This window comes from Dryobates pubescens, chromosome 10 (genome assembly GCF_014839835.1).
Source record: "Dryobates pubescens isolate bDryPub1 chromosome 10, bDryPub1.pri, whole genome shotgun sequence".
NCBI lineage: Eukaryota > Metazoa > Chordata > Aves > Piciformes > Picidae > Dryobates > Dryobates pubescens.
Window position 1 is genome coordinate 25,792,788 of NC_071621.1, and position 23,069 is coordinate 25,815,856.

General features: G+C 39.0%; 1 protein-coding gene across 1 annotated transcript in view; it reads left to right on the plus strand.

Moving 5' to 3' along the window:
* The window catches only part of XPO4 (exportin 4), a 76,660-nt gene that overhangs the window by 22,645 nt on the left and 30,946 nt on the right, over positions 1-23,069 (plus strand). The window contains exons 3-6 of the mRNA XM_054164680.1: positions 3,702-3,843; positions 4,130-4,268; positions 15,921-16,037; positions 16,839-16,992. Coding sequence (XP_054020655.1) covers positions 3,702-3,843; positions 4,130-4,268; positions 15,921-16,037; positions 16,839-16,992 — 552 coding nt within the window. The remainder of the gene's footprint in view (positions 1-3,701; positions 3,844-4,129; positions 4,269-15,920; positions 16,038-16,838; positions 16,993-23,069) is intronic.

A 23,069-nucleotide genomic window follows, 5' to 3' on the forward strand; every position in this document is an offset into this window, starting at 1 on the left:
AAGAGAAAGGTAGGTATCACCTTTTATCAGATGTCTCTTGGGCTTTGATGGAAATGCTGTAAATGTGGTTGTCACAAGTGTTTAAATCTGTTTTTACAGGCACTTTAGAGACTTTTATTAGAGTTTGGCAGCTAAATAATCTGAAAATTGCAGGAGCAGTAAGCATGCAATATTCCTGCTGAGCGCCATGGTACTGACCAGGTGTACATGTTTGGGCGAGGTGAGGGGAAAGTTTCAGTCAAGGCTGATTCTGAAACCTAGTGAGGAAAAGCTGGAAGTTTGTGGAAAATACCACATGGAAAAAAAAACCCAACACAAAAAGCAACTTTTCCTTCAAAGAATTTGCCACAATGAGCGCAGACATATTAGACTTACATCTAAAATATGATTATTTTCATACTTAATTTGTTCCCCGGTAAGTTTTTTTTTATCAGTTAATTAGATTTAACTCCATTTACTGGATTAGAGACTTATAATTCCTGAACATTATCAATATTTCAGGCTTCCCACTGTGTTCTTAAATTATACTGTTATATATAGAGAAAGGTCTGGCCTGCATTAGGAATAGAGTGGCCAGAAGGAGCAGGGAAGTCATTGTGCCCCTGTACTCTGCATTGGTTAGGCCACACCTTGAGTACTGTGTCCAGTTCTGGGCCTCTCAGTTTAAGAAGGACATTGAGACACTTGAACGTGTCCAGAGAAGGGCAACAAGGCTGGGGAGGGGTTTGGAGCACAAGCCCTGTGAGGAGAGGCTGAGGGAGCTGGGATTGTTTAGCCTGGAGAAGAGGAGGCTCAGGGAAGACCTCATTGCCCTCTACAACTACCTGAAAGGTGGTTGTAGCCAGGAAGGGGTTGGTCTCTTCTCTCTAGCAACCAGCACCAGAACAAGAGGACACAGTCTCTAACTGTGCCGGGGAAGTTTAGGCTTGAGCTGAGGAGAAAGTTCTTCACCGAGAGAGTCGTTCGTCATTGGAATTGGCTGCCCAGGGAGGTGGTGGAGTCACCATCCCTGGAGGGGTTCAAGAGGGGATTGGATGTGGCACTTGGTGTCATGGTCTAGTCATGAGGTCTGTGGTGACAGGTTGGACTCGATGATCTTTGAGGTCTCTTCCAACCTTGGCGATACTCTGATACTGTGTAGTTCCTTTCCTACATGCTCCCCAGCCAGAATTTTTTTCTACAAATGCATTTTTGTTTTATTATTGTAGTTGTACTTCATCTGGCCCTGAAGACAGTAGTCACACTTTTTGGTTTATGGGTCAGCAAAATGGATGTTTATTATTTCAACTTTTACCGCATTGGTTTTTGAGAGCATCTTTCAGTAATTTTGTTTGTAGACCGTTTTGCTCTTTTACAAGCGATATCTTAGTCACCAATCAGAAATGATGAAAATTCATTAAATCACTGCATCTTCTCTTCAGAGATGGGAATTCAATTTAACATCAATAATGAACTATCACTGCAGATGTTTTCCTTTTTTTTTTTTTTCCCTTCTGAGCTGTAGCTGGTTGGAAGGAATGTGACCCTGTTTTAAAACACCTCTTAGTTGTCCAGACGTATTATTTAAACAGTTCCTATGCTACCACCATTGAGAAATCAGTGTATTTCCTCTCAGGGCAGGTTTTTCCTGGCAGTGTAGGCAGTTGTGATGCTGAAACCTGGAACTGAAAAGCTTTTTCTAAAGTTTGTGCTTCTTAAGTGCTTGCGCAGTCTGGACAAAAAGAACGGCTAGTTAAGACCTGGGAGTTGAGAGGGGAGAGGTGGGGATTATGACATAAAGAACCCGGGAAGGGAAACAAGCTATTCATGATGAAGAGTAGAAGAGTTGAAGTGTACTGAAGGGATATGTGCAGGTAAGCATGGGCAGGAACCAGAGGATCAGAGTAGGGGGCTTTAAAGAGAAACAGTAAAAAATGTTCAAGGCAGGAATTTGAATGGAAAGAGGTTACAAGAGGATGCTAATAGCATTCATGGAAATAAGAGAGTATGAATGATAGAGGGAGAGCAATGGAAATGAGAAGCCTAATGAAAAGTGAAACAGCCACTACCATGCAGTTTCTTTTAAAACCAGGAGTTGAACCCAGGAAGCATGAAGCTCTGTTCTTCTGCTATAAACTTATACATGTTTAAACATACTGGCAGAGCTTGTCCTGACTTTCTTTAGTAACTTCATGTAGAGGATAGTGGTGCTCAGACTAGTTATAAACTTACACTGAATGCTGGACATCTGTGCTGTTAATGATTGCAGTTGTGCAACCGTGGTACTTAACACAAAGGAGAAATTCCACTCTTCTTTTTAAACAGCATTCTCTTTTTGTGTGAGCTTTGTGCAGTTTGAAAAGCCAAAGCCCAAGAAGTTAATAAATGTCAGAATTACAGTTCCCATGCAAGTGTAATTTGGCTTGGTTTTATGTATGTGTTTGACATACATGTTAATCTTTTAAGTGGTTACTTAGCTTTCCAAATTAAGCTAAGTAGATTTAAAGGTGATTTATTTTGATTTAACCATGTTTACCTGTGTAGGGTTTAGATTTGGAGCCTGATTAAATTACTTAAAAACATTTTAGCAAATTGACTTCTATATTGGGTACAGAACTTGTGTATAAAGGAAATGTATATTAAAAATTCTCTGTAGATAATCAGAGGAAGGAAGTTTGATTTGTAATCATTTGAAGTCCCTCATTTCACCACCAAGATTTTTCCAAACAAATGCAGTTTTTCTAGTCTTGGCTGGTCACCCACCACACAAACTCTGCTTCCTCTTCAGGAATTTTATTTCACTATTTCCTATTTTATGCTTTTGCCATGCTGTGGCTGCACCCTTTCTGAATGTTCTTTCTGTGTTTTCTATAGAGGTCAGAAAGTTTTGAAACTGGCTACAGAGGTACTAACTGCTATTTCTAGATTAACAATTTTAAAAATAGAGGAACCAAAAAAAAAAAAACCAAACCCCCAAAAAGTTTCTGCAGCTTTGTATAGTCATACAAATTAAATTAACTTTCTGGAGTGTCTCTTTAATCATACTTTCCCATAGCTTGGTGGTGGTGGTGGGTTTTTTTTTTACTGCTTGTGTATACAAAGCCATCAGCTTATAAAGTCTAAGGACTTCTGCACTGTCATTGAAAGTTTTATTTTGATTACCTCAAGATAAATGCAGAAGCTTGAACATGATATACAAAACTTCTATTGCATCAGGCTGTAAAAACATTTCCTTTTGATAATTAAACACAAATGCTGGCTTTAGGTGCAAGCGGACTTAACTTCTCATCATTCATAAAGCACATGCAATTTCATGCACTGGTGGTTCCAAAGGCAAGCACTCAAATGGCAAAGGAGTCTTCAGTTCTGGCATGCTTCTCAAATTAATCATATCTTAATGTAGTGGGACCAAATCCATCATCTTTCTTATGTCGTTCCGCAGTTGCGTTGACATTCTTCTTCCTGGTCTTTGGCCCAGTCGCCTTGCACAGCCAGCTTCTCTTTCCCTGAGTCACTGACTCAATTAATATTGGACAATTTGATAATTGGGTTATTGATTGCTTTTCCTCCCATTTGAATTGTAAATTCTTTGTCTGTTTTCATAGCAACAAAGTTCCATTTAGTAATAAATACTAGTATTTCCATTAATTATTTTTTTTATGCCTACCAGCTAAGTATGTGTGTCTTCTGATACTCAGGTTGCCTTTGTTTTTTCCTCACAGAAACTAGTAAAGTGGATTATGTCCTTTTTCAAGCTGCTACAGCAATAATGGAAGCAGTTGTAAGAGAATGGATTCTCTTGGAAAAAAATAGCATTGAGTCACTGAGAACATTCCTTCTAACCTATGTCTTACAAAGGCCTAAGTAAGTATATAAAAAATATCCCCAAACAGGCGGTATTTAGCATGAACTCTGGGTTATCATTTTGTTTCCCACAGGAAAAAAAGACCATTTCAACAGTAATTCAACAGTAATTTATCTTCCATTCTTACACTTAGTTGACTTCTGTAGTTAACAGCTTTCCCTTATGAATTTACATGAAACATTTGAAAGACAAGTGCATTTCAAATTTTATTGAGCATTGATATTATTATTGATATTGTTGATACTATTATTATTTGCAAGCATGTTTTTGCACTGTTGTTTACAGCCTGCAAAAGTACGTTCGGGAGCAGATTCTGTTAGCAGTAGCGGTGATAGTGAAACGGGGATCATTAGACAAATCAATCGACTGCAAAAGCATCTTTCATGAAGTCAGCCAGTTGATCAGCAGTGGTAACCCCACTGTGGTAAGTATTTTAGTTTCTTCTTCAGAATTTAAGCAACCTATATCAGCAGCATAAGTTGCATACTTAGTGACTACAGAATCTTCTGTACTTGTCTAAAAATTGAAGTTGGTAATTAAGTCGGTAGCTATTTGGGTAATCAACGACCATTTACCAAGCATTTCTGAATGTTTTGGGACAAGGAGTAGTATGTGTAGTTACTTGGTATCCAATTACACCATAATTTTTAGAGATAGTGTTTCTCTGGATAGTTGCTGTAAGTACCATGGGTTTTGATTGTTTGGGTTTTTTTTGTTTTCATTGGGTTTCTTTAATAAACCAGAACGATCTAAAATGGATTTTCCATTAGCAGGCAGGTTCTTTACACACTGCTCCCCTCCCATCTGTGCAGTGCTGCACCCTCCTGTGGCTCAGCTGTTGGAATAGGCTACTGAGCAAGAGGCATAGACCTCTGCTGTTCTCAGGGAGACTGGTAGATGGAGCGAAAGGGGTGCAAGGAAGTAAAACGTGGAATGGAAATACAAAACTTACTCTAGATTTAATGTCATACTACTAGGGGTAAGTGTTACCTTCCACACTGAGCTCAAAGTGGAAACAAGGTGTCCAATATCTATCTATGCATTTAGTGAAATTCCATTTGCTATGCCAGGAGATAAGTTTAGAATAGGTCATAATAGAGGCATGTAACCAGAGATTAAAGAGAGGTGATTTTTCTCCGACCAAATGAAAACTGAAGAGTATGTAGATTTCATGCTGAAACTTTAACTGAAGTTTTACTCAAACAAAAAATCTTGAGGGAACTAGCTCATAACACTGCTGAGCAGCAGTTGTACTAGATGTGTGGCAAGTGTTTAACTCTGAAAATTCAATCAAAGTGTACTAGAAGTAATGCAGCTCATATCATGGTCCTAAAAATAGAATGTCGCCTCTGAGCACAGGGTGCAGAAATTTCAGTTACACTTGTTACATGTGAATTTCACATTTATCTTAAGCAGAACATTTTAGTACTTTCTCTGTAATTTGGTTAGAAATGGGCTCTTCTTTAGAACAATGATGAGTTCATGTGTTTTTTTCTAGGAAACAGCCTTGTTATTAAAATGGAGTTACAGCTGAGGTTTTCAAATTGTATGCATGCCAGGGTGTACGCTCATCTGGATGCTGGCAGAGAAGTCCTCTTTGAATAACTCTTCAGCAGTATTATGTGCGTGCACTAATACACAGACACACTACACTGACCACAGCATAGAATCATAGAACTGTCAGAGTTGGAAGGGACCTCAAGGATCATCTAGTTCTAACCCCCCTGCTGTGGGCAGGGACATCTCACACTAGATCAGGTTGCTCAGAGCCCCTCCAGCCTGGCCATAAAAACTTCCAGGGATGGGGCTTCTACAGCCTCCCTGGGCAATATGTTCCAGTGTCTCACCACCCTGACGGTGAGGAACTTCTTCCTGACATCCAATATGAATCTACTCATTTCTAGTTTTGCTTCATTCCCCCTAGTCCTGTCACTACCCAACATCCTAAAAAGTTCTCAGCAGTGTTCCTGTAGGCCCCCTGTAGATACTGGAAGGTCACAATAAGGTCTCCTCACAGAGCTTTCTTCTCTCCAGACTTAATAGCCCCAACTCTCTTAGTCTGTCGCCATAGGAGAGGTGCTTCAGCCCTCTGATCATCCTCGTGGCCCTTCTTTGGACACGTTCCAGCATGTGCAGCTAAGTCTACCTGCTCCAAGCAGATCGTCCTGGGCTTGCTGCAGAAGCATCTCAGAGAAGCTCTGGCTAGGTGAAAAGGCATATTTCACTCTGCTTTCCTCCACATTCCACTCAATGCCACCATACAAAGATGAAGTTTAGCTCAGTTTTTAATTTCCCTTTATCCACCTCTCTTCACAAGTACTGCATTCTCCATAGGTTCTCAAAAGTATTTGTGCTCAAGTTTTAAGGATGGCATTGAAAATGTCTTGAGTATGTCACAATGTTTTCTATTCTAGTATGCTAATATGCTGTTGGAATATCTCTTCTGGAAGGCACAGTATACCTTTGTCAGTCTTTGACAAGGGGGTTATAAACATATGTTCCCATATATATATATGTATATATGAATATATATATATAAATGCTTGTGTAACCTTCTGAGATTTTGCTGGCATACACAATAATCAGCAGTAATAAAATTGTGTGTTAGCCCAGTACCTGCCACAAGTGAGCTCTGAGTGGTTTCAGGGCATGCCTATTGTATAAATGTGTAGTAACTTTGAAAGGTTCTGTGAAATAACTCATAGAATTAATTATCCACTTAATTTTTCAAACACAGGAAGGTGGAGGTTTTATTTTGTGTCCCTGTAGCATTCAGCCATACCTATCAGGCCATGTGGTGCAGCTGCCTTGCTGCTCTATGGAGTCTCAGCTAAGGGTGTTTCAGGGTATAGTATGAATCTGAGGGAGTGGTACTGCTTTCAAGATCCAAGATGCACTGTCAGGACAGTGCCATGCAGTGTCACAGATGTTTCTGTACCTCACTCAAGACATAAAAACAGGCCTCCATCCAAGTCAAGGAGGAGGTTAAGATGTGAGTGTTGGGGGAGATCAGCAGATGTTTCCTCAGATTTCTGCTCCATGTTTCTTCTGACCTACTTGCCACCCATTTGTGTCCTACCTGAGGTTCACTCCAGCAGCTGAGCAATAACATACGGAGGCAGCAGAAAAATCACTCAAACATGTCTCTTAGCTGTTGGTAATGGCTTTCTGCAGCAGTTTGTAATTGAGAGAAAGTTGTTGTTTGTTTTTTTTAAAAAGGCAAAAAGGTCTCTTGCTTCCTGCTTGCTTTCTCCTCTCTGCTGGCTCTGAACCTTCCTGGCCCTTCTTTGCTACAAGAGCAAAGCAGGAATGTAATCTTTTCCATTCCATGCAATCCCTCCACCCAGTTCCTGCCGGACGTCTGTACTAGTTTTGTTTGTTATGCGCTCCTGCTCCATGAAATCTTGGAGACTTTTCACTAGCACTTTGTGAGGATCAAGTTCTGGTGTAATAAGGACAGCAATAAATATAGGTAGACTGTGTCTTTTGCATGTGTCCTTTTGCAGGATTTGATGTGCTTATCAACTTAACTTCTCCAATGTTAGTTAAAAATGTCTTTAGAAATGGATGTATTTTGAGGATGGAAGTTGAAGGTGTGTTGAGTAATGTTATGGCAAACTGACTTAGGAGCAAGACTGATGGGTGAACTCTTGAGAATATGAAAATAAAAGGGATGTTGGAAGGAAGAGAAGGAGAGGAAGAAAGTAGGCAGGAAATGACGAAAGATGGCTTTAGTATTGAGTAACTGTAACGCAGGGTACATGCTAAGCAAATAACAGCACTAAGGAGAGGGAAGAATGTATGGTTAGAGGCAGAGTTTGAACCTCAGACAATTGGATCTTGCTGCTGTTTTTCAAGCAAGAAACCTGAGTTGGGAAAGCAAGCTGTAGAGGGTCTTGCTACTTGCTAATTTATAAATGAATTTAGGTATAATCCCCAGAGAGAACAAGGATTGGCTGTGGAGTTCCTGGTTTTGTTTTTTGTGGCTCGTCCTGTATTGTTGATACAAGCCATCCTCTTGGTCCTGGAGGAGAGTCTGTAATCTCCTTCAACTAGCAATTTTCAGGATCTCTTTTCAAAATCTTCATCTCTTGGGGACAGAACTTCTGGCAGTGAATGCATGATCATGGGCTAATCTTAAATCTTAAATGCGTGTTTTCTATCACTGATTTCAAGGTTTTGGAGAATTGTTTGTGCCAACTTATTCTCAACTACAAATGCCTTCAGTTTCTTGGCCTTTTGTATTAAAATACTCAGCTTTTGCATAGTTGAAGGATTCAGTTTGTCCTTCATCTCTGCCAGAAGGACAGGAATTTTGGCAGCAAAGGTGACATGATTCCCGGGAGGAGGAACTGGTCTCCACATGAACATAATCAGATAGACTTTGTTTAAAGCTGGACTAGAATGTGGGTCACACCTCAATTTCTTTCAGAATATGGGTGGGCAGAGCGGTCCAAATGCTGTAAATCTGACACTGGAAGTAACAGGAGCCATGTTTTTTAAGATCCACAATTCATACAGTAGAAAGTATTTTAATATAAAGCTCTATACCTGAAGGCTACATTTTTCTGTATGTGCAAGAAGGCTTGTCAAGACTTACTGGAAGAACCCTGGGTTCCTAAAATCTTGTTTCTCTCTTCATTTGCACATCTGTTGTTCTGTTTCCCAGTGTTCATGGTTGAACTAGAGAGGAGATCTAAATGCCACAGACTACCTAAAATTGCTGAGGAATGTGCTATGAACGGATTTTGTGTGAACAATGGGAAGTACTAATAAGCAGAAATCTAGGCATTAGTCTTCATGGAAATTAGTTTATCAATAATAACAGCTGCATAGATTGTTAGACTTTTTTAGTACTTATGGTTCTTATTTCTATTCTTTAAGAGGAATTTTACTTCTGAATCTTGGTCTAGCTTTCCTGCCTTGTGATAGGAGTTGGAGAGGCTCTCATGACTTACATTTTTGACAAAAACTTATGTATTATTTCCTTCCCTTCTACCCTCAGCTGTATCTTCTGGTCTAATAAAATTATTACCTTGTCCTATGAAACTTGCTGCTCTTGAGACATGTCAGTATAACAAACAGATGTTAAATTAGGATATTTAAGTGATTTTCTTCATGCTGACAAGTGCTCTGTAAAGGCCTAAGTTAGTGTGTTAAAAGTTGGTTGGGGAATTTTAGGGATTCAGGAACTACTCCAAATATGAGGCTGGAACTTGGAAAATGAATGTAACAAGAGTTTAAGCCATAAGCATTTTTTTTAGTAGTTGCACTAACCAGGATACCTTTTAAACTTCTACAGTTTTTGCTTTGAATGAAAGTCTATTCCACTGGAGATCCAGTACAATGAGACTTCAACTTAGTTGCTTAATAACTTCAGTATTAGAAATTGATAGCACCCAGTATTTACAATATTTACGAATTTGCAGTAGAGCTACAATGTCAAAAGCAAGTCTGGAAAGTGAGGAGATGTCATCCAGAAGAGAGATGTGTGTCCCCTGTTCTATGTATGGCATCCAGGAATCTTTGTTTCTTCAATTCTGCCATCTCATGAGATGTGCAGGTGTGGAGGCCCTCACCTGTAGACATCAGAGACTCACTGGGAAGGAGGAAAATTTGCCTTTCCATGTGTTACAACTATGTGACACACAGATAAGATGTAGGGGAAAAAACCTCTTTGCTGCTCCTACCTGTTCAGTCTTTAGTCTCTCCTCCTCTCAGAGGTACTGCCCTTCTGAATATATACATTCAGTAATATACTCAGTCTGTGTAGGAGTCTACCAATCAGACTTCCCCCTCCTAACTTCTCTTTTATTTTTCTTTAAGCAGACCTGCTGTGGAGCACAGCCATGTAATGCAGCTCATTTGGTGTATCTGACAGTATGGCAGGCAGAGGCGGACAAGAAGGACCAGGAATGAGCACTGGGAAAAGTGGGGGGAGAGGGGACAGCTGCTCACCAAAGAGCAGTTGCCAGGATGATATATATTTAAAGCTGGGTGATACTGATGGCAAGCTGCATGGCTAGTCTTACTATTCATTATTTTAAATTTAAGGAAAAGTCTTGGATTTGTTCATGCAAATACTGTTGGAGTGAAGATTCAGCTGTTGCCTTTCAGACAAGAAACTGGAGAAGGATATGTTACCTCCAGATAAAGAATTTTTAGACATTCACTTTTTCTTTGAGATTACTTTTTTTCCCCCTGCTTCTGATTCCTACCTCATAGCTTTGCCTGTCCCTGGAGAAATGAAGAAAACCATGTTTTGCACTCTTAAGCTCCAGCAAACTCTGCCTGGACCTCTTCCATTATTAGTAGAGACTGCTACTTCCTTTCTCTCTTTGGCCAAAGACTGCATGCTTCACATGCCACAAGATCTTCCTGTGGCCCCCAGTGATTCACCGAGGAATTGATTTTTCTCTTTCTCAGTTCAACCTTGGAGGCTTCCCTTGCTTTGTTAGCCTGATTGCCTCAAAGGAAGGGAGGCAGGGTCTTGCCCGTTATGCCACTGTATGTGTGATGTGTTAACCTGGTACTGCTCATCTGTTTTTGCATGGTGGCAGAGGGAAGAGAAGGAAAGGGGTGCAGTACTCAGATGGTCCTTTACTGCTGACAGTCCTATTCCTATCATCCTGACCCTTCTCCACAGCTTTTTTCACCAGTTGGCTCATTTGAGAAAGAATAAAGAGATAAAATCTGGTGGGATTTTGCTGATGCTTTCTTACATTTCTTCAGAATATATTCTGGTTTGCTTTGTTTGGGAAATACTACTTGAGCTTCTGGGTTTCCTCCCTTTCATTGCTCACAAGCTGAAAAGCTGGAGTGGCCCCAGTTATTTGGTGTACATAATGGTATTTCTTTTGGCCTCATGATCGTCCTGTTAACCTTTCCATTTGGAGTTGCAGCTCACATTCTAGGGATTTAGTTTGGAAATGTTAGGAAATCCAGCTGTGCTTATTCAAGGAAGTGAGGGAAGGAATATATTACCACCTTTATAAAGGAAACTTTGAATAATTTGATAAAATTGTTTTTGACATGTTTTCAGTACAGAATTTTATCACCTAAAGTACAGTAAAATCCTATCTCTGACAGATTTCCTCTTTCATTCTTCCTGCTCTTGTACAAGTTAAAATTAGCTGGTTAGGGATATTATTAAATGCTTCTTGTGGCTTCCCTTTGGTTTTAGTAACAGAGTTTACATTATATGGGTGGAGACAGAAGTCCTCTAAATGCATATTCAGGCTGGCAGTGATCTCCTGTAGCAGGGCAGATGTTATGATTTGCTCTGTTCAGGTGAGATCTTTATTCTTTTAAATAGACTTACAGGGTTTTTTTCTGTAGGTGTAAATGATACTTGCAGAAGATGGGGGGGAGGGGGGTGTGGCTTGGTAGTTTCAGGTTTTGTTCTAAAATGAATTATCAAACCTCTGGCAAGCTAGCTGTATCTCTGCTCTGAATTTCGGAACAGAGGAAACATTTTGGGTGTTGCAGTTTGTTCTACTCGCTCTGGGTTGTTGGTTTGGTTGGTTTTTTTCCAGACTCAGAGCAGGTGTACCACATGTGCGTTTTTTTTCCTAAGCTGTATTTGAACTCCTCTTCTTTTCAGATACTTTGTAACCTAACTACTCTCAAACGAAGCAGTTCACTTATTCCATAGGCGGTCCAGGCACAAGTGTGAAATCCCTTCAAACATTATGGCTTTAGCTTTTGTTATAGGGGACATTCCATCTGGAGGAGTAAGTTGCATTTACCTTCTGCAACGGAGTTTTATGAAGAGTGTATAAATGTTGCTTACTGTTAAAATAGTGCATGGTCTTTCTGTGGTGTCTGTGTTTTATTAGGGCAATTTGAAAAGAAACCCACTAAAACGATGTTACTGCTGGGTATCTGATTGCCAAGTTAATCTCTTATCACAAGTCCCATTGATCTTCTGTTTGAGCAGCTGAGGGTCTATTTTATGTATAGTGATCTTTCATAAAGTTTATTCCTGGTAATAAAGCTAACTGGGGTGAGTGCCAAGCTATTCTCAGAGGCAGTCCCCTCTCAACAAGAGGAGTATTTCATTTTGTTAGATGGGGTTATTGTTTGGGTATGTACTTGTGGCAGAACTAGTGAAATGGCTAGCGAGTGAGTCAAACTAGGTTCAGAGGTGTACTTTTACTGGTATGAAGTTAATGGCATTACTGCACACTAGACATTCAGATCTGACTTTCAGTGTGATGCCCAGAGTCATGTGCATTTTCTGCTTATTACTGTATGATATTACTAAATTGGATTCTTAATCTCTTCTGTGGTGGGGCAGAAGCCTTCAAAAAACCCACTACAAAACAAAAAAGCCTCTCCACCCCAGGGCTTTACATGTATTAAAGGCATTCACTTTTGTTGTGTAATTTTACTTCACAGAGCACAACTGGATTGATTTGCCTGAAATTACGTTGTTTTTTCAGATTTCTTTTTAAATCTTTCTTGTAAGAGCCTGCATTTGTGTTAAGGTACTTAGTGCCTTCATATCAAACATACATGCAAATTTTAAAATGTACTAAAAATATTAGTAGTTAACTGTCAGTAAAGTTACTTTTCATAAAGTAAAATTTTCCTTTTGGTAAAATTTATAATGTGAGAAGAGTTCTATAGATGGCAGAGCACATGTTCTTTCAGCTCATTAGTTAATGTTCCTATGAAAATGGCAATCCTGCTGCTATGCACAACTATCTATATAAATTCCTATACAGGCAGTCTTGGAAGCAGTGTGGGTTTTACACACAGCTCTAAGCAAATGCTTGACATTGCAAGGAAAGGGCGCAGGTCTTGATCTATACCTCTGCTCTTGTCTGTAAGCTAAAACCCTGGAGGCTGACACCTGCCTTCTAGGAAACCAGTCTCAAGCAATTTCCTCTCAGCCTGTTGCAGTAACTTTTAAACTCCTGACCGGTATCTTTATCTTTAGTCTTCACATGTTCTGGTGACTTGTATATAAAGGAGTACTTATAATTCCTCAAAGATGCAAGAGGTGCAGATAGTGACAGGAAGGGATGGATGTGCCTGCAGATTACCCTTGGGTTAGTGAGGGAGGGTTAGTGAGGGAATAGGGCAGGATTTGCAAGGTGATGGAGTTGGTAGGATGCTGGAATTTCAGTTGAAGCAGCGTGGAGGGGTGCAATGTGGCCAAGTTTTTACTGTGAGTGAGGCTTCTAGAGGGATTAAAGTAAATCTCTAGTAATGATGTGCTTCACCTTGCATGCTCAAAGCAGGTACTGATGTCAGAGGTACCTGAAACAGCTCTTGCTGAAATCAGGAGGGCAGGTCGCCACTCAAGCTGCTTTATCAGGCTCTTTGCAGCACTTGGCAGATTCAGTTAGCCTGGCTGCATGCACTGCTTTTTACATCTTTGAAGAGATTTCTTTACCATCAATCCTGAAATTTAACTTTCTCTTTCAATTTCTCCTTGAAATCAGGAGAAAAGTATACAAAATAATCTGAACACACTTCTATCATGCAATAGCATATTACTAACCAAACAGAAAGGATAAATTATTATTTACCATATAAACAAACTGGAGAAAATGGAGGGAGAAAATACCTGTTATTTCAGCTAATATTAACTATTTGTAATCACTGGGGGGGCAAACATTTTTGTTTGTTTTTGCCTATTGCTCTTTACCTATCATTTGAACTTCCTAATTTCTTTTCCAATAATTGGCTACCATCTGCAAGTGATGGTTAGTCTGCATCACTGCCCTTCTTGTCCAGTAGTGGTCTGGATGGTGACTTGGTGTGAAGATCTTTGCATAATGAAACAGAAGCAGATTAGTTTTCACCAAGCTGTTGTGGTCATTAATGCCACATGGTGAGCACGGTATGTTACAGAGCATCAAACTGTCCAGATTTGTAATTTCAACTAATCATGTTCTTGCATTATGACTTCTCTGAGCTGAAAAGTATCAGTGTGTCACTAATTCCAGCATCAAATAAAAGCCTACATTTTAGAGAGCCTTGTGAGACTTTCTGTGTCTCCTGGCACATCATAAAGTTTAGGCAGTGTTCTCTGACAACTCTGCTTTAAAAACATGTATTCTTATCTGAAGCATTGTTCTAGAGCCAAACTTCACTGTTTTGGTGGCATTTTATGTGTGTTGTTTTGGGGTTGGGTTTTTTGTTTGGGTTTTTGTTTGTTTTGTTTGTTGGTTTGCATTTTTTTTAACCCAGATTAATCATTCTCATATGAAACTTTTAGTGTTGGACTTAAAAGTCTGTGTTAACCTACACTATCTTTTTAAAGAATGTGTATCTAGATTATTTTTTTCCCCTACATTGGTAATAAAATAATGAAATAAACGTTTGAGCTAATTAGCAATACTTCTAAGTCTAGTATGGAACTGATAATTGTATTTTTGCTGGAGTAGTTTAAAGTGCAATGCTGGTTTTGACTGGCTAAACGCTGCTTTTATCATACATGACATGTGACTGTAGTTGAGAAACAGTTCACTTGAAATAAAGAATTATTTAAGATGGGGTATCTTGGATTTAGCAACTGACCAGCAATATGCTGGTCTACTGTACAGCTTTGTTATGTAGTAGAAGACCCATATGTTATCACGAAGCCCACTGCGTTTGATCTGTCCAGAACTTATTTAGCAAGTAAGAATGTTAATTTAGTGTATACTGGCTAAGATAACTAGTTGTCTGTGGGGTCAAGGTACTGACTTCAGAGGCATTTCTGAACAAAGATGTTGCAGTTGGTGGGTGGATGGCACTGGTCTCAGCTGTTGTATGAGCTTGCATAAATAGTATCATCTCCACTTTAATCTTTCGGGTGTTCAGAGGTAGTGTGCATATTTCAGTTTAACCCCTGGACACTTGCTGGCATGCATGACCCTTTAGCAATTCCTATCTCTCTGTCCATCCCTGCCACCTTGGCTCCAAACAGTCTGGGAGGATAGCCAATAATTTTGAAGTTTTTTGTTCAGAACATCTCTTTAACAAAAAGTGTCTTTTATTTAATGGGTGTAGAGTTTCTATTGTGCTCGTCACAGTCACGTATGGCATGCCTCAGGCGTGCTACTTGCAGCTCCACTGCACAATATTTACTTCCCTTTCTGTGTAATGGTCTGTTTTTAAAAAATGTAATAAAAGTGGTGGTGGTGGTTACTGGCATCAGGAAAAAATGCTGTTTAGCAAGTTTGTTTCAGAAAACAGTAGCAAAGGCTGGAGCAGTATGTTGCATGAAGGAAAGCTGTATTGGAAGTTGTGTTCTAGGATAAGCATTTGGCTTACCTGATGTTAAATTCTGAGACCGAAGAAGGTATTTAAACTTTCAGTCTTTATGGATCTGTCTCTCTAATGTGCCTTCTTCATACCAATTTTTATGTCACTTCAGAGACATTCTAATAGAGTAATTTTAAAGGTTATTTCTAAAGCTTGTGGGTGTTTCTCTTTGGTGGGAAGTATCCAAAAGCTTTCAAGCATCAGAGCTTTTTGCTTGTTCCTCTCTGTTGTTTCCTACACCCCCCCCCATGGGATATGAGGGGAAAAAGCTGTAGCAGACAGGGTATTGCAGGTGACATTTCTGACTAGCTTTTATCACTTTTGGTGATACAAATTTAATCATGCTCAAACACCAATATGGTTAGTGTAGCAAATGCAAAGAAGGGCCAAAACAAACTTCAGAGTAACTTAACTATTAGATCCATAGCAATAAGTGGAAAATGAATCTTCCCTAAACATAACACTGGCAAAGACTTGTGCGCAGGGAAAGTACAAAGCAAGGCTGGAAAACTGCAGTAAGTCTGCTTACACTTTGTAGTGATGATCACACAGGTGATAGCCTTTATATTGCTCAAATACTTGAAGTTCTTTTGGAAGGACTAAGCATTGATGATTGCAGGGATGATTTATACAAGGGTCTATGCTCCCGACAGTCTGACTTGTTCTAGCTTGTGTTAGAAGAAACTGAAGTAATAGTGATAAAAAGTGTTAAGAAAAAAAAAAAGTGAGGACATTGTAGGTGGTATTATGTTATTGGATGTCTTTTAGTTATATTATTCCCCCTTATTTTGTTGTTTGTGTTGTTTTTTTATAGCAAACTTTGGCCTGTTCCATTTTAACGGCATTGTTGAGCGAGTTCTCAAGTTCAAGTAAAACCAGCAACATTGGACTAAGCATGGAGTTCCATGGTAACTGTAAACGTATATTTCAGGTAAACCAACTCTCTATCAATATATGCTACCTGTCCTTCTAAAATTTAAATACTGAGAAGCAGTATTTTCCTTGGGCCAGGTGCATTTAGGTACAGTGTGCCTAGCAGCATTTAAGAGGAGAAATATTGCATTTTAAATGCAGATACTGATTACTTCAGGAAAGTTGATATTGTGGGTTTTAAAAAAACAAACCAAAACTTGTATCAAAAAGGTGCAGCCTCTTTTTGTCCACTTCATGAATGTAGAGCTACAGATCTTTATGTGGTTGGACTCTTTAATTCCTTGGCTACCAATTACAAACAAAACGAATACTCTGTGGAACAATGATAGTCTTAAATATAGCTTTGGTTTAAAGCCAAGGAGAGCTATGTATTTAAAAATATTATTGCAGATGGTGTAGTCTGGTTGTCTCAGATGTATTGTTTGTCCAGGCAGAAATGTTTTTGTCAAGGCATTGCTTTAAACTGACTGTTGGGGAACAACTTACCAACTTCTTTTCATGCCAAAGACCAACTCTCTCCTCCACCAGTTGTTAAAAATGTATTGTTAAGCTTTTCTTGTAATGAATAGTATTTATGAGAGTGCTTTTTTTTTTTCCCCTTATTCTTTACAAACACAATCTATTCATTTTGGTGAAAGGGGAGGGTGGTTCTGACTGACAACTTCAGAATATTTTCTGTGTTTTAATGAAAAAGTGAAAACAGAAAATTATTTTTTCTTTAGAAAAGTATTTGGTTTTAATCACCATTTCAGTTAATAACTGCGAGGCTATTAATACATTGTCTTTGTTCTGACTGTAGGAGGATGATCTGCGGCAGATCTTCATGCTCACAGTAGAGGTACTTCAGGAATTCAGCAGACGTGAAAACCTCAATGCTCAGATGTCTTCAGTGTTTCAGCGTTATCTTGCACTAGCCAATCAAGTCTTAAGTTGGAACTTCCTTCCTCCAAATTATATCCTTTTAATGTCAGGCCCTTTATTTCAGTTGACTTAGGTCACTTCTGCCAGGTGATAAGTAACATGTTTGAGGAGAGAAAAATGTAAAACTTACAAGCCTTATATTTGGACTTCTATTTATGTATTCTTCCATTAGTGGTCTTGGTCACCCCTGTGCTTGCTTAACAGATGCTTACATACAGAAGCTCTTCATTTAAATTTGAAAGTGGTTTTATATGGCAAAACTAGTTCAGCAGAGCAGCCTCTGGTTATGGATTAATGGTCTATCTGATCTGTGCAGTGGAGAGAAGTGTAATATGCTGCTTTAGTGCAGAACCAAAGGGTGAAGAGATCTAAGTTCTGATGAATTTTTGTGTGGAGATCTGATCTGTCCTATTTTTCTTCCTCGGAGACAAGAAGAGGGTAGGTAAATGCCCCATCATCTTGGAATGTGAATGCTCAGGTGACTCCCCAGAAGACGTCATGGTCATATTTTCCCTTTTGTATGAAGGAAAAATACTAGCTAGCTGAGGAGAAATGGCATTTGCTTTTTACACAACTGCCATTGCTTCAATTTTGACATCTTGTATGTACTGGTTATGAAAGTCAAGAGAAAAGTGGAGGTGGAAAGTCAAGATGGAAAGGGGAATTGGAAAGAGAAAGAATCTTAGGGAGAGAAGAAAGAAGATACAAAAACTTCCAGCCCAAAAAAAGGGCCTAGAAGAGTATTGCAGAAATAAGCAAACACATTCTCCGTTTAATAGAGGGCTAAGGCAGCACTTGCAGTAGAGTGTTACAACGCCTCTTTTAATAGCTGAACACTCATTAAGATGTTCGGCACACTTTCCAAGAGCCAAATTTTTAAGTTGGTTTATACACCTTTTTTCTTAAAACCTTACAAAATTGCTGCTAAGTTATACATACTAGAGGAATTTCAATGCCATCTTCAAATCTCCTTTAAGGGATTTTTTTGCTTTCCTGGTCTGATGGTCAGAAGGCAGTACCTGTATGTGTCTGCTGTCTTCGATTCTGTTTGTTATGCAGCAAGTAGCAAAAGGGACATTTATTTGAAACTTGATATTCTTTGGTTCACATCTGTAAAGCAGAATACCAGTTATATTGCCTTTATGGAAAGGTGGCACGGATTAAAAGTAAATAGCCTACTTCATTAATTACTGAAGTGATTTGGCAGGGATCCAGAGGGGAATTTAGTGCATATGCCTACAAGACTGGGGCTGGAGTCAAATTATTGCATCTTATAAAAGTTTTTGGATGAGGATTTGGGATTTGTAAGAATTCAAATAATGTGTGAATGTTTTTTTTCCCCCTAAACTGTAATCTTAGAGAGGAAATGCTCTTGGGTTGTGCAGCAGTGGTTCCTTCTGAATTTTGGTCTTGTTCTGTATGCCTAAATACTGATCTCATTACAGTTTCAAAGTGAAGACTCTGGTTCTTCATGAGCATTTTATCCTGAGCTAAAGTTTGCAGTGATGGAGCTAGACTTACAAGTACAATGTGGAGCCTTGGGAGTTCCAACTTTTCGTTTATACCTCTATTTAATATGAAGTAATTTAGTCTATAGGTGCTAGTGAATAAGCATTAATGGAAATAGCAAAGCAAGCCATACTGCTACTTAAGGTTAACAGTGTTTCCTGCTGCTTGGCCTACTTTAGATACTAATGGTTGTTAGACCATTCTTGACTACTTTTGGAGATTGGATGGACCTTTAGTCCTAACTACAAGTGCTCATACATGGCTCTATTTCAAATCTTTTTATGACTTCTGCTCTACTTGTTACCATCTTTTCATTTTCAGTCACTGGACATTTCATTTTTCCATGAAGAATTCTCACACTGGCTTGGGCCTTCCTCTTCTATGTAGCAACCTGTTTTCTCAGCAGGTGGAATGGCTTTTATCGTCCTTGAGAAATGTGGGTCTTAGCTGATGACAATTCAGTAACTGCTGAAGTTTACAGCACCTTGTTGATTTATTGTGGCATAAATACCTTCCTTCAAACTGGTTTAAAAGTAACTGATTGCTAACTTACAGGCAGTGAAACTTAATTTGGCTGCAGTTTCTAAATAGGTAGCACATTACAAAAGAACATAAGAATGGCTGTGTTGATTGATCAGTTGGTGTCCTTTTAGTATCCTCTTTCCAAATCTTAACAGTACATATGCTGAAGCAATGAGCTTAAATTTAATACTTGAAGCACGGAGTAAAATAAATCATTGTATCCACAAGTATATGTAGTTTTTTCCTTTAGATGATATTCCCCCAGGCAATGTAGTATTGATTCTCAGTATTCCCTGCAGTATAATAGCTACTTGTATATAATCTTTAGCAAGATTGCTGTATCTCCAGAAAAAAGTAGCATAAATGTGCATTAACTCCACAGTGACCATTGCCAAAAGGAACGTTATTTAAAGCACCACAATGTGAGGACTGCATCAAAATATTGTCACTTCACAAGTGTTCTTGTATTGTTGCAGGATAAATTAGCATGTGTTGCATTGTTAAATGCAGTCATGGAAAATGCTGCCACCAGTCGTAATAGAAATGTTGTAGTAGGTATGTATTGTCTATTGTTAGCATGAAAGATGCATTCTGGGATAGCCACCTCATTGGAGCAAAGGAAAAAGAGGCTGGAATCTACTTACTTTGAAGTTGGAATTCAGTGTTTTTCAAGTGTCTTGGGATGCAGTAGTGCAATAAGGCAAGGCATGATGATCAAGGATATTTCAGTCATGTGGTTTCTTCCATTTCTTGTTCTGACAGGCAATCATCTATTGTTATTTTTATCTGCTGCCTCAACATATTGGTTCACCTGGTGTTTGCAGATGCTTCAGAGGTTTTTGGCAGTACTGTTGGAAATGACAGTAACATAGAATGCCTATTCCACAGTAAGAACATATGGTAGTCTCTTGTGGCATGTTGGTTTTTTTAGTGCTGTTACACCACTGTTAAACATTGTTTGCTCAGAACTAGCTTTAACTGCATCTTTACTTAGATGAGTGCTTTGACTAATTAAGAAAGTGCAGTAATTCGTATGAATTACAGCCCTCTCCTTTACAAGAATGCTTTCAAGGGTCTTGCTCCTAGCACACTGTGAGCATCCAAAGTCTCTAGTTAAGGAACTGGATATTGCTGGGCTTTGAGACCTTACCTTAACATGGACATCTATGTCCTGTGGAGTCAGGATATAATTATAAGTGATATTCCTTTACCTCCAGAGGTGTGTCTCACTTCTTGACTTTGAGATATATCTGTTCTTCACAGCTGCATTTGGATGAATGTCCTCAAATGCAAAAGCTCTTAAACAGAATATAAGATTTTTATCTAGCTGTTGCCCTTCTACAAAAAGGTGTCTATTAACTGACATTAGGAACTGTCATAGGACTACATATACCTTATCCATCAATGTATGGGTTAGAGTATGTGAATAAGGAAGAACTCGAGCAGTAGTTCTGGTTTTGGATTTGGTGCCTCTATTTGCCTGGAGGCAAGCTGGCAAAATTTCAAGTAAATGTAGACTAGGACTTAAAATGCAAGTTACATAAACCAAGTGAGAGGCACCCCACTAATGTGCATCATTGCTGTTCCATTGAAATTCATGATGTAATGGCAGTTATATGAACTGACTGAAGCTTTTGTGTGATCTGCATACTTTTTTTTCCTCTTTCAGTGTGTATGTTCCTTGGTCACACAGCTAAAGGAACAAAACACTTCATATCTCTTTTTGAACATGTCTTTTAAATCTCAAGCCAGAATGAGACACCTTTCTGGGAGATCCTGTGAACCACAGTGTTTGCAGACTTTCAGGAGTTGAACTTGGTCCAACCCAAATTGATAGCATCTGTTATGCATAATGGAAATACATGAAAAACACAGAATGCTCCAGAACACTTGAGGTTTGTTTTGAGGAATGATTGAAGTTGGCATTGCCACCGAAAACCCATCCTGCCCTAGCACCTCCTATGAGCATAATACTGACCAGGGAGCTACCTTCCAGAATGTTTGGGCTGGGGTGTGTGTGTGTGTGTTGTTTTTTGTTTTGTTGGGTTTTTCTAGCAGGTTGTGGTCCCTAGTTTGATTTGGTGCTTAGCTACAGAAATGATTGAACCTGTATTGAGGAGCAGCAGCACAGATTTTTTTCAGCAGCAGGGCTACTTTCCTTAGGCCTAATGTTTTTCTAGCAGCCCAGAATTATATCCCGAGTTTAATACAGCGGTCTGTCTCACCTGGAAAATGAAGGGTTAGGGTACTATCCTGGCTATTGTTTGGGATATAAAGAAAAAAATCAGCTAAAAGACCTGTGTGTAAGAAAGTTCAAGGGAGAGATGCATTTTACTTTAACCAGACTTTTTTTGCTCTTGGATGAAAACTAACCTGACTTTGAAATCTCTGATGTTTAGAAATTATTTCTGGGGCACTATGTCTTTTCTTGACAATCCTTTCTGGCAACTTTTAAAGACAAAGCTGGGCAAAACCAAGGACAAATCATCTAAATTTGGTCCAAATTGCACTTAAATATCTTTGATACTGAACTTTTTAACAATTAGCATTTTATCATTTGTGTTTTCCCAAATTAATTCTGAAATCAGTTTGGAATGTAAGAGCATCTTAAAAGCATTAATAGCAGAAGAGGAAAAGAGACCAGTATGACTTTCTCATGAAAGGGGAACTGATAAATAATACAGATTTTGTTTGTTTCCTCTTTCTTGCCCCACTGCAAGTTTTGCAGTCATTTTATCATTGGCTTCTCAGAGGGCGGTCAGCATGTAGTGGAAAGGCGTGACTCATGAGCTGCATCTGCATGACAGTCACTTCTGCATAGGTTCTATAAGTGAGGCTTAAAGTGGTTGGCTTGCATGCTATTAGCTGTATAACCATAGGAGAAAAATTTAGTAGAAGCTTGTTGACCATTTGGGTGGTCAACATGAGACTTGGTACTGTCATGGCTGCACCACAGGTGCCTCCAGAATTGGCCAGTTTTAAAATTAGCTTTGGTGTTCCTACACTTCCTGTTGCTGCAATCTGAGCCCTGTGTCACCAACACAAAGTAACTTTCAGTTTCAAGGCAGTTAAGAATACTTATGTTTAATAATTAAATATTTAAGCATATGTTCCTTCTCCTGAATGGTGGCTCTATTTGCTGAGCAGTTTAAGTTATGTAAAGACTTGTGAAGCGTTTGTCCATAGGGGGCAGCAAGCCTCTGCATCAGTTTTAGGCAGTTGCTCCTAGGCTCATCCCATATGCTTGGCTGACTAGTTAGCAAGCCTGAGGAGATCTTAAAAATCCAAATATGATGAATCATACAATCATAGAATGCACTGGGTTGGAAAATTGGTATGTTGGCATTGTAACACAAGATGGCAGATTTCCAAGTAAGTTACCTTTGTAATGCTGCTTTTTTTTCCTTTTTACCTCTTTTTTTTTTTCTAATCTGAAAATACAAGTCTAAGACTGACACAAAGCTCTAGAGGAACGTTCCAAATAACAAAGGGTAAAGTAACTAGAATAACTTTTAAGAAAGATATTTGGGCCTTAGCATTTCAGGAGTTTTCTCTCCATTTCTGAGTTGTTCCTCACTCCTGTGGAGAAATAAGTGAATGGAGGTGTGTCAGAAGAAACCTCAGCTTTGATTTTTGAGTTCCTCATTTACTGCCTTGTGAAAGGGCAAGCATTGCCTCTCAGGAAAATGGGGACCATCCTCAGATACTGGAATTTGTGAAATGGCCTGAAGTGAAGTTTTTGAAGGGTCATGAAGTGAAGTTATAATTCCTCGTGGCTGCTTTAGGGTATTACATAATTTTGTTACTCATCTTCACCTGTTAGTCCCTTCCTGGAAGAGAGGCAGAGTGGGAGGAAAAGTACACATTTCTTTATCTTTTCCTTTATTTTTTTTGTCTCTTCAAGAAGCATATAAAACTTCAATTAATTTGTTATCCAGATGACTTTTTTTTTTAATTACAAATGTGTAACTTTAAACAGATTATGCTTATTTCTCCATCTTATGAAACAAGCCCAAGCATAGCACTAATGCCTACATATGTAAATATAGGCAACGTAAAAGAAAATCTGTCTTGAAGA